The sequence below is a fragment of the Hermetia illucens genome, chromosome 1, assembly GCF_905115235.1.
Source record: "Hermetia illucens chromosome 1, iHerIll2.2.curated.20191125, whole genome shotgun sequence".
In the NCBI taxonomy this organism is placed as follows: domain Eukaryota; kingdom Metazoa; phylum Arthropoda; class Insecta; order Diptera; family Stratiomyidae; genus Hermetia; species Hermetia illucens.
Window position 1 is genome coordinate 54,505,223 of NC_051849.1, and position 11,752 is coordinate 54,516,974.

At 42.8% G+C, this 11,752-nt stretch overlaps 1 protein-coding gene across 1 annotated transcript; it reads right to left on the bottom strand.

Moving 5' to 3' along the window:
* Nucleotides 1-3,347: 3,347 nt before the first annotated feature.
* On the bottom strand, nucleotides 3,348-5,730 carry LOC119658741 (beta-1,4-glucuronyltransferase 1). The gene is made up of 4 exons (XM_038066419.1): nucleotides 5,481-5,730; nucleotides 4,317-5,305; nucleotides 4,089-4,251; nucleotides 3,348-4,008 (listed from the first exon to the last, which is right to left on the bottom strand). The coding sequence occupies exons 1-4, from the start codon at nucleotides 5,529-5,531 to the stop codon at nucleotides 3,790-3,792; spliced, it is 1,422 nt and encodes a 473-aa protein (XP_037922347.1). The 5' UTR covers nucleotides 5,532-5,730; the 3' UTR covers nucleotides 3,348-3,789.
* Nucleotides 5,731-11,752: the final 6,022 nt, after the last annotated feature.

An 11,752-nucleotide genomic window follows, 5' to 3' on the forward strand; every position in this document is an offset into this window, starting at 1 on the left:
ATTTTCGTCTTCACAATGTTCCATTTGGAGAAAGACCGCTAGGATGAGGCAAAACGATAGATAGCACTAACCTCTTCGACGTATTGATGATCGTTTGTCCAGAAGTCTCTACTCGTCCACCGACGCTGAAGTTACTTCGCTCAACTTGGGCTCCACAACATTGGCGTGCATTCGGTGCTTAAATTGCGAGCCTCGTTCTCGTGGCTTTCCAGGATTCGTGTCAATCTAGAGTATTTATGCCCTTTTCAGAGAGAGCGGCCTCTAGAGCATCAAGGCTGCGTCGAAAGTCCGGCATCGTCTTATTGAGTATTATATAGACGCTGAGAAACCTTATCCTTAAACTATCAATCCAGGAAAAACCATTCCCTCGACCTTGGGCTCCAACCAGCAATCCAGTACCGTCAAGAATACAGTTGACATGGGTCCTTGTTCCCGCATTGTTCACTTATTAGCACTAGATCAGCATTCACCTCCGCACCAAACTATGATAGCACATCAGCCAGCTCGTATCTTGCACAGGGAGAGCAGGATACAGGAGAAAATTGCAAATCTTTCTCATTTCCGCCATTGTATAGGTTACGGATACAACCTACAAACTTTGCATCATTTACCTGCTTTAGGATTTACATCAATCATGTGTTTTTCTTTCGATTTGGTGACAGGTCTCGCGACAGGGCGACCAAGCAAATGCATCCAATGTCGTTAAAAACAAAATTATCGTGTTGATGCTCGGAAAAAATCCTTGAGCGTTGCTCTCAGTCGACGCTGCAGGAGTGGCCTCGGTCCTGTCCAGAATAGCCCTTCCTGTCCACAAGAGCCCTTCCGAAAAGGCGCATTGATATCTGTCCTCTGTAAGAAACCTGACGGTTTGGTGCCAAAAGCAGCGACATAAACGCAGTAAAAATGGCTACTACTATCCCCCTCTCAAAGGGTTTTCGTGACGCGATTAAAGAAGTCGACCGGTTTGATAACCGGCTGATGAAGCTGACCACTATATCAGCTGATCGTACTTTTTCACCACATACGCACCACAGACAGATCTAGCTAATGCCGAAAAGGATACCTTCTGGCAACTTCTCGATGCAAAAGCCAGTAACGTGCTCGCTGATGACTATGTCATCATTGCAGGTGACCTTTATGGTCATGTGGGTGAAAAGCAGGTGTCATGAAGGAAATGAGTTTGGAGTGCCCGATGAGGGAGGCAGGCGTCGATTTGGCGGTCAACCATGACCCTGTAATTCCTACATTTTATATTTGAAACAATAAAACGAAAATCGACTGAAAAATCTCATAAGACGACGAGATTTTACCACCGCCACTGACTGCAGAGCCGTTCCTGTGAAGCCATCGCACCTCAACATCAACCATTGATTGCTGTCTTGCGAATCAAACCACCGATAAAACAGCGTGAGGAACGCACTGGTCTTCCACACATTAAATGGTGATGATTTCTTGAAAAGAAAGAAGAAATGATCTCACTTACACGATTACCAGCCATTACGAATTTGGGTGAATTGTGAAATCAAGTTAAAGACATGAACAACAAACCGCCCTCTGCAACCTTTGGAATTTCCAAGCCAGGTAAGTGGTTCATCAACCGATTAGAATGACGATGTTGAAATTAAAGTCCGTGAAAGAAACGCTTCAATCAAAAGTTTCTCAACAATAAAACGCTGGCCAATTGGCAAATCTACAAGAATGCCAACCGGGAAACCAAGGAAATGATCACTGCCACCAGAGCGATGCAATAAAAAGATCTTTACGTTAAACCGGTCACTCTAACACACACAGGAAATCGAACACTTCTGTTGCGTTAACGACAAGAACGGTACTTTGATTACGGACCGCGACAGATAAATGGAATTCGAGCAGATTTCAAATGAAGAATTTGTTCATCCTCCACTTCCACAAGCACTGCCGATATTTGGAGCAGTTCCACCTGTCAACGCAACTGAAGCTGAGGAAGCAATAAAACCAATTAAATTGGGGAAAGCAACAGGACCTGAAGACACCGTATCCGAGCTCTGGAAAGCGAAGAGCTGGAACCCAACACTGTGACTCAGTAAATTCTTCAATCGGGTTATTGAGGAAGGTAGAACATCACCTGACTGGCAAGAAAGTATCACAATTCCAAGAAAGGAAGTCCAGCAAAATGTTAAAATTACCGTCCGATCCGGTTACTGTCCCACACCATGACGATTTTTGAATACATCCTTCACAACCGTATTCGCGAAATCGTTCAAATAACCATGAATCAAGTCGGTTTTGTCAAGAACTGCGGAACTAATGACGCAATACACGCTGCGCGATTACTCATGGAAGAACACCGTGAGGAACATCGCCTTCTTTACCCTGCATTTGTGTATCTGGAGAAACCGTTTGACCGTGTACCACATGAACTTATCAGGTTTGCTCTACGACAACACCTAGGACCAGAGAAACTCGTTCGTTGGATTTAATTGCCCTACCACGATGTGAAAAGTAAATTTCGAAATGTGGCGGATGTATCAAACCGCTTTGCTTCTCTGTCGGTGTTCATCAAAGAAGCACCCTTCCCTGTTATGGACACTGTCATACGGGACATCCAACGTTCAGCGCTCTATATACTGCTTCATACAGATGATGTTTTCCTGGTGTCTCATAGCAAAAATGATCTCGAGCAACTTGGTCAAAAGTGGATGATCGCCTCATGCGACACGCTGTCATATTGAATTTGAATAGCACTGAATTTTTGATGACCGATCCCCAATGGCACTGACTTGCCCAGAGCTGAGCGATTTAAATATCTCGAGTCAATGCTACCTGTCAATGGAGAACTGCGTTATGAAATTGCTTCACGCATTAACCCAACCTGGATGAAGTGGCGTTCCACAAATAGGTTGTGATCGACGTCGCCCTCTATGGTTCTGAATGTTGGCCGATGATAAACGTTGTGCGGTGATAGAAGCCAAAACGTTGCGTTGAACTAGCGGTGTGACATGCCTAGATCACATCCGAAATGAAGATATCCACGATCGATATGGGGCTGCACCGATCGTAGCAAAATTGCGAGAGAGGTTTCCTCGATGGTATGAACATGTAGTTCACGCTAATGAGAATTCACTTGCCAAAATTGGTCTGAATATCGAAGTCGATCGTAAGCAACCAAAAGCCGGGCCGAAACAACCGTGGCTTGATACGTTGGATGGTGAAGACCTCATTACTACATCCAGATCAGGCCTGTAATAGAATAAAATGACGCAACCGATGACGACGAACCGACCCCGCTTGTGAATGGGACAAAAGGTAAAGAAAAAGAAGAAGATGTGTTTATGTTCTGATAAATTCCCGTGAAAAAAACTACTTTGTTTCTCATTTCTTTTTACATTTATTTCTAGAAAATTATCATTATCCATGTTGTTAATATAAACAATTTTCATCAAAAATAAGAAATACACATCTTATTTCTTCCTAACGGTCACCTAAATTTAAAATGTTCATTTTCTCTTTCTTGGTGTCAATAAATTTGGCTATAAACAACAATTCAGAAAGTAACTATGGATCGAATCTGAACAGAACACGATGAGTCGAGAATGCACTAAACGATTAACTAACGGCGACTAAAAATAATTATCGTAATAAATTTTAGATTGATTATGGCCACCACGCACAATATCTAACTACACTTAGAACTTAGATGGGATTTTTTCACATTATTACTGATTCTTAAAGCATTCAGGATGAATTGATTTTAGCACTTTCTTTAGACTTAGATCCTTTTGTCAGGGTCTGTCAGGACATCAGTTAATGTTAAACATTTTTATTTGTTTTCTTTGGGAACAATTTTGATTGATCTTTTTTATATCGGACCAGAATTTCCCTTTTGAAAGTATCAAATTTTTTGCGGTTTGCATTATTTTGTTGCTCTCTCCAGTCAGGACGCGTCTTCTTCACCTGCAAGCCCCAATGACATGTGAAGATTGGCGATAGAACCTTGAAGGTGTAGCCAGCAACGAACATCTCATATACCTTGGATACAGATACAGATAATTTCGTCAAATTCAAATGATAACTTGGTTATCCTAAATGAAGAAATGTGGGTGAGTTACCTGCGAATTTCTTGTAAATCCATATCCTATGAATCGTTCATCGTGAGGGGGCACCTTATCATCAGCAACATAAAACGGTTCGTATAAAAATTCAAAGTTTGTTACTGTATGACTTATATGAGTTTCATCCTCCTTCCCCGGGATAGACTTATCGCTTTGCCACCTGGAAACCATTGTCATCCCATGAATATTCAAAGTGGGGATTTATGAGGGGTAGCAGAGACCTACCTTGAAAAATTCGTGGCATATTGATTGTAGATGAAGACCTTTTGATGGAAAGGTCGGGCCAGCCCCTTCTTCACCAGCCTCAGTAAGTCGTCTTTACTGCTTGGGAATCGTACACGCAAATCAATTTCATACGTCGGTATCACGTAGGCACATAGTTTTGTACATTTCACATTACGTAAAAATTTATCCAAATTTTCGGTAAAATTATAACTCGGTATAATATCTACATCAGTTAAAAATACATTATCACTTTGGCAGCCTTTTCTCGCCAAGTTGCGCAGATGATTCTGCGGATACAGATTTTTGATCCGCCATTTCTCAGTTTCACTTGATCGCCTCCTTACTAGCCTTTTCAGTACTATGTCCGGCCTATCGCATATGTTCGAGCGAAATAAATGCTTAGCCCAGCGGTTTATCGTTGGCAGTCGTGCCTTTGGAAAGGCCAAATGAAAACTCACGTTTTCACGAACGGCTGGGAAGCATTTTCGCAGATAGGTCACATAAAGCTGCAACAGTTGGAACTCATCGTCTCCAGCTGCAAAGACGGCCACAGATATAGGGCCAGTCCAATGGTCGGCCACCTGTACAAGTGAGTCGAGCCGCTCCAGCGAACTTTGTGTTGCAAGGCATACCGCAAACTGTTCGCTGAGTTCACTGAATTTCTCACCAACAATGGCGAAATCGAAGTACTTGTAGAGTCGCTGATTATCCCACCTTCCTGTATTGAAATCAATGTCCGAAAAGGCGGTTTTCTCTCCGTTCGCTGTCAAATCATCAGATAGCTGATATTGTTGGTAGACGCAGGTAGGTGTTGTGATTTGTGGAGCTTTGGGAATGGTTGCTGTGTCTTTCGGTAGGTCTGGAATCAGGCGGATCTGCTGGTCTGAATCCCTGCAGCCTGGCAAGTGCAGGAAACGCAATGTCAAAATTACGTTGTACGTTGTCAGAATGAGGACGCAAAGAGTGCTTACAACTCGGATGGGATGTGCCTGGAATAGAAACAATGCGTTATCCATCTAACATTGGGACTACAGTAATCCATGGTTAATAAAAAACTTCTAATTAGAAAACTCTTTGGGGAGACTCGTGAGGAAGACAGACACCTCATGCACCAATTCACTAAGTCTCCCCTCATATGAAAACCACCAACAACACAATATTTACCAGACACTTTGCAACAATCATAACGCAAAAGTATTCATTGGCTTCGTTCATCAATCGATCCTTTTATCTGGTATATTTCCCAACACCACCACTTCACGCCACCCAAATAACATCTACGATGTTGATGTTGATGACACACTTCACATAGCTTTATCTCACGACATCATTGAAGAATTCAAAATAAATGATTCCTCACTCATTTAAAATGCTCTGGCTAAGATCTTAAGGACACACTTGAGAGGCGAGTTGACAAACCCCGGTCCTGCGCAAACACGATGTCGTGGGTGAATATGTGTGGCGGCTGGAATTCACACTCGGAAAAATCAATACGAAAGGATACGAGTACTATATGAGAGGAAAAGTGCATCGGAGGGAATCCATTTGAAATGAGGTATTATTAGATAGCACTAAATATAATACGAGACCACTTCAGTGTCGTAAGAGGACACAAGTATATTGTTTAGTAAATATTTAATCAGCAGGTTGAGTTGTTGGAAAAACTGGTGGATTGTGGGAATGCGGGGACAATTTTGAAAATGCCTTCAATAGTTCAATTGCACCACTCGTACCTGGTCTGCCATCATTATCCAAATGACCCGGTTTTCTAGTGGATGCCTAGTTCGATGCATAATTAAAGAACATAATTAGCACGGAGAAAATGAAAACATCGCTAATTAGCGAAGAACATCCACTCTGTTTTCATTGGGCGTAAAAAAAGTTAATTTACCAACCTCCAACGGTTGCAAAGAATGTCTAGCGACCTTGCATATTAGACTCTTATCTTTAAGTACCTCGAATTGATTGGCGACGTGTACAAATTAGATGTCTAGCTATGAATCTCATATTTATGAGGACGAAATAGCCTACAAGACTAACGGAATGGAAGGGAAGTATTATCGGACACCTAATCCTCAAAAAATTATTGAATTCGACCTCATTTAAGTCTATATATTTCCGTAGCAAACTCGACAGCCCTACTCCCATTTTCGAGCACTGGAGTTCCTGCATAAACTAAAGCCGAGACTTCATTAGTGTATCCTTCAAATTATACACCAAAAAATTGTAATGCCAAAGTGGGATGGAGCGATAATCTTAACTAACAACATATAACAAAAACCTAAAAGGAAATGGTGAAATTAGTGTGAATGTCCACCCCCAAATATGGAAACTCTATAGAAGTATTCCGTCGACACATGCTTGCATGCCTCTGTGCCAGCTAGGCTCGAGAATGTGAGGGCTTTCTTTGAATTCTTGGGTCCTCCACTTGCCATTATACAAAACTTGACGCGCACCCGAATCCTGAAAATGCACAAACCGCGTGCTTCCAAATTCTACCAGAAAGCAGAAGAGGCAGGAAACACAAAAGAGAGTGTATTACACGCTAAATCTTGCCTGTCAAAACCTTCCTTTTCACCTCTACTAGGAAAAGCAGAAGAGAGGGAAACTAATGATGTGAACGCAACTGGTATATTGTCTTCTTGAGACTGACGCCATAGACGTTACTGCACCATCAAGTGCAGTTACTCTGGTAAGAGCCACATTGGACGCAGCAGGCTCTTGAGTTCACTCCTACGTAGCATAAAAGTCAGTCATATTAACTTGCAGTTCCCCACAGCTTCTTCCTTTCTACTAGCAAAGATCCAGGACTGCCCCTATATATAGTTTTCTTTTTTTGTACACGAAGGTGCAAAGTCTTAGAAAGACACGTCCGCTCCGGCCCCGCTCTACAAACGACGGAGTTAGAGTGCACAGGTGGGATTCTCACCCACAAAAACCAGCCTCAATTCCGCGGAACCTCCATTTAGGTATTACTTCGCGTAGTAGACTTGCCTTTAGGCAATCACGATTGTCGTCCTTTGAACTTTCCTCATTCTTCGATCCTTCACCAACTCATTCTGTATAGTTACAATTGCAAAGGAAACCATGGGCTAGCTTTCATTTGAGCTCTCTCCGGATAGCTAACTGGTTAGAGAACAAGGCTGCCGTACGGAAGGTCGAATTTCAAATCTCACTGGTGGCAGTGGAATTTGTATCGCGATTTGATGTCAGATACCAGTCGGCTCAGCTGTGAATAAGTACCTGAGTCAAATCAGGTGATAATCTCGGGCGAGCGCAATGCTAACCACATTGCCTCCTACAGTGTTCCGTAGTGTACCGTTACGGTCTTGAATGAAGTGCTCTAATACACTTCAAGGCCCTGATCCAATATGGATTGTTGCGCCAACGATTATTATTTTTCGAGTTGTCACAATCTCGGCAGGTGCCGCATTTTATCTAATACTAGCACTAAGTGCCAAGCATTTAGGCTCGGACGGTCTTACCTACTTAAAAACTGAAGAGGCGCCGATGGTAGGTCAATGGCAGAATTCATCGAGAGTTCCCCGCAACATCTAGCTCGTATGCAGAATGGTGTACTTCTGCATGGTTTGAACCAGACTAGGGGGGATAGCCACATCAATTATGTACGCGGACCTACCCAGGCTTGTTATGTGGAGTATGGCGATCAGTCAGAACTTGCCGGTTCCAACATATGCTATAAGCAGAACTATCAAGTGCTGCTTGCGGTTCATATCGGTAAACCTAACATGTTCCCGTGATCAGCCCATGCTTGTATGTAAGATTTTGATGGATAACCTTACATACAGCATTATGCCTGGTGATGTATTGCACCAGTGCCATAACAGCACAGCCAAGAATGAGATGTTCCAACATCTCTAATACCGAACCACATATTCTGGACTGGTCGTTCTCCACCTGTTCCTTCATGATGAGCTTTTTATAAGCTCGGGTGGCAATAACGCCGTCCTGAATGGCACAGATAAATCCCTCCGTCTCAGCAAAGAGCAGGTTCATCCACTCCACCGAGTTGGAATGATGCATTCGGAATTTGGACATAGTTATCCATATCCGCCGCTGGATGTTTTTCAGATCGTTCTTCGTCCACGGCAATATTCCGAATGCACAAGCCAATGGAGGAATAGCGAATGCATTCAACGCGCTTATTTTATTCTTCCTCGACAGATGCGATTTGAGCATCAGCTTCACACGTCGCAGGAATTCGGACAGCAGAGCATCGTTCAGATCACCAACTCGAGTATGGGTTCCTTGCAGAATTCTTCTCCTTTCCTTTATGTCAATGATTTTAATTTAGTTTATTTCCCCGAATACGGATTTCGGCAGCCACTTGCTGCTTTCTTCAGAGGAAGGTTGCAAGTGGCTGCCGGAATACATATTCGGGGAAATAAACTAAATTAAAATCGTCGACATAAAGGAAAGTAGAATCAGGTTATTTGTTCGGACATGAATTCGGACAATCTAAACACGCAGGGCGCAACACGCAATACCACTGGTTCCCTTCAAAATGTTTACTGCGTTTCGTCATGCCCTTCCATGCAATACTGCCTCATGTACTATGGTTCTAAAGGCACTGCTAGCTGCTTTTTAACATGTTTGGCGTCGATTATCACACCTCTCCCCCCCCCCCTTGATGGCCGGCTTGGAGATGACCATATATACACCGGCTTCCACCTTCACAGTGTTTTGTTTTATTGCTTCGTTATTAAGGCCACTTCCGTTTTTTACCCACCAGGTTCACCAACCCGTACTGGCGCTGCGGCAGGTCACTGCTGTTTTCGATGAAGGGGGAATCTGTTTCCAGGTGGCTTATTGGGTTTGGGAACCAACACCAACTTTTGCATTTTCCACTGGGCAAGGAATATTCCTTGTTTTAAGCACTTCTTGAAGATGTTGACAAAAATGTCGGGCCTTGTCTTAGGAATACTGTGCAAACCTGGGGCCTTATTGTCACCAATCATACCACATATTTCACGTAGCTCCTCCTGGTAACTAGTCCACCGTTTGTCTTACGCTGGTAACAATTTCTTTCTGCCCTTATATATGTACTTCTAGTACAAGAGCCACAGGTTCGGTTAAAACAATTTTATAAAAGAAGGCTAGGGTCTTCTTCAGGTGATGCAAGAACTACTACTACTAGACTTCTTGGCGATAGAAGATCATTTGGAAACTCTGAATGGCACACCTATAGAGAGTCTTGAAGAAGCTTGTCCTATTTCTCGAAGCAAAATCGGTAAAACAGCCCTCTGGGGGAAACGAGAACTGCAAGAACTCAGGTAATCAATCAGAAGTCATCTGAATCTTGCTTGTAAAATTCCTCCCGAAACTCACAGCAAAATATAAGAAGTTTGTTAAGTGCTCGAAATGAGACTCATTTAGAGCATACTGTGAGAAACTGGAGGGCAAAAGAGGAACATCAAGGCTGTGAAGAGTCCTTAAAAGGAATGAGTCGGCCAAGTTGGACTCTCTTAGAATATTGGATGGAACTTTCACGAAATTAAGAGTGGAGTCTGTACATACTCCTACCATCCCGATGGGGAGGGAGTTGGAGGTTCATGGAACACTGCGAGGACAGTGGTTACCAATGAAAAAGCGAGAGCTGCTATAATGAACACTTCTGTATGCATGCAACCATGCTGAATGAGGGTATAGAGTACTTGGAACGACTTCTAGGAAATATTTTTCTGGCAAGTCTTACTCCGGGTGACGTGCTTACCTATTGGCAGAAGGTTAAGGTAGGCTTTATAGTTAACCCTGGGACATACACCCACCACTCTTGCTAAAATATATGGAGAGGCAGATTGAGCATCACACTCGCAGGAAAACTCTAAGGGCGAACCCACTTAATGAAAACCAACATGGTTAACAGCGTGGAAAGTCATTTGCGTCTGCTCTTCATTATTTAATTTCAAAGATAGTAGATGGAATTCTGAAAGGTGAGCATACAATAGGACGTTCGTACGCATTGAAGGAGCCTTTGCCGTACGCCCTTTCAAAAACTTGTTATTCCAAAGGAGAGCGTGGTGTCGATGGTACTTTAATCAAGTAGATCAACACCATTCTAATGTAGAGGTTTCTGTATACTAAAATAAGTGTTGAGCGCTATCTGACAAAAGAAGCAGTGAAAGGCTGTCCCCATAGGAGCATAGTATCGCCTCTTCTTTTTTTTTTGGATTAACAGTTGGCATCTAAATCATGGATTTTCAGTAAATCTAAATCAAACCGCGATGGTTTTATTTACCAAAAGAAGTAACTGAAGGGTTTTTGCCTTCCAAAAGTTTCGTAAAAATAATAAGGTTAACCACAAACATATAGAAAACTGTGACGAACCAGAAGAATACATGTATGAGTGCTCAGAGACTTCGCCACTTCTCTTTTAGTACTTCCTGGCTGAAATTCGAGGACCTAGTCCAAGTATATATCCAAAAAGACTCCTGCTGAGGCAGATGCGAAGGAAGTGAAGGGGGGAAATTCTCAGAAAGGAAAGAAATTATTTATGTATAATATTAATTTAATTATCTCCCCAAAAGAAAAGATAAAATGTTGGAAATAAAATAAAATTTTGGAAATCGTCAAAGACACTGTATGTTGATATTGGCAGTATTAATTCTTCATAAACCTGAACCTACTTCATCATCATCAACGGCACAACAACCGGTATCAGGTCTAGGCCTGCCTTAATAAGGAACTCCAGACACCCCGATTTTGTGCCCCACCAATTCAATATCTCTAAAAGCTCTCTGGCTTCCTGACCTACGCCATTGCTTCATCTCAGGCAAGGTCTGCCTTGTCTCCTTTTCCTACCATAGATATTGCCCTTATAGACTTTTCGGGATGGATCACACTCATCCATGCTGATTAAGTGACCACCACCCACTACAACCTGTTGAGCCGGATTTTATCCACAACCTGACGGTCAATGTATCACTCATAGATTTCGTTGTTATGTAGGCTACGGAATCGTCCATCCTCACGTAAGGGGCCAAAAGTTCTACGGCCAAGAGTTCGCAATTTTTCTTGCTAAGAGCCCAGTTTCCGAGGAATACATGAGGACTGGCAAGATCATTGTTGATGTTTCGAGCGGAACAGTTTTTGTAAGCTGAAATAGGCTCTGTTGGCTGACAACAACCGTGCGCGGATTTCATCGTCATAGCTATTATGAGTTGCGATTTTCGACCCTAGATAGGAGAAATTTCCAAGCGTCTCAAAGTTGTAATCTCCTATCCTTATTCTTCTTCGTGTTTGACCAATGCGGTTTGATGTTGTTAGTTGCTTGGTATTCGGTGCTGATGTTGCCACCATATATTTTGTCTTCCCTTCATTGATGTGCAGCCCAAGATCTCGCGCCGTCTGCTCGATCTGGATGAAGGCACTTTGTACGTCTCGGGTGGTTCTTCCCATGATGTCGATATTGTCAG

What these genes read in the sequence shown, in the direction of transcription:
- LOC119658741 (XM_038066419.1), bottom strand. Translation starts at nt 5,531, where the DNA reads ATGAACGAAGCCAATGAATACTTTTGCGTTATGATTGTTGCAAAGTGT. An exon ending in TGATTGTTGCAAAGTGTCTG is followed by an intron (nt 5,306 to 5,480) that starts GTAAATATTGTG and finishes TTTCTATTCCAG; the next exon opens with GCACATCCCATCCGAGTTGT. An exon ending in GATTTACAAGAAATTCGCAG is followed by an intron (nt 4,009 to 4,088) that starts GTAACTCACCCA and finishes TCTGTATCCAAG; the next exon opens with GTATATGAGATGTTCGTTGC.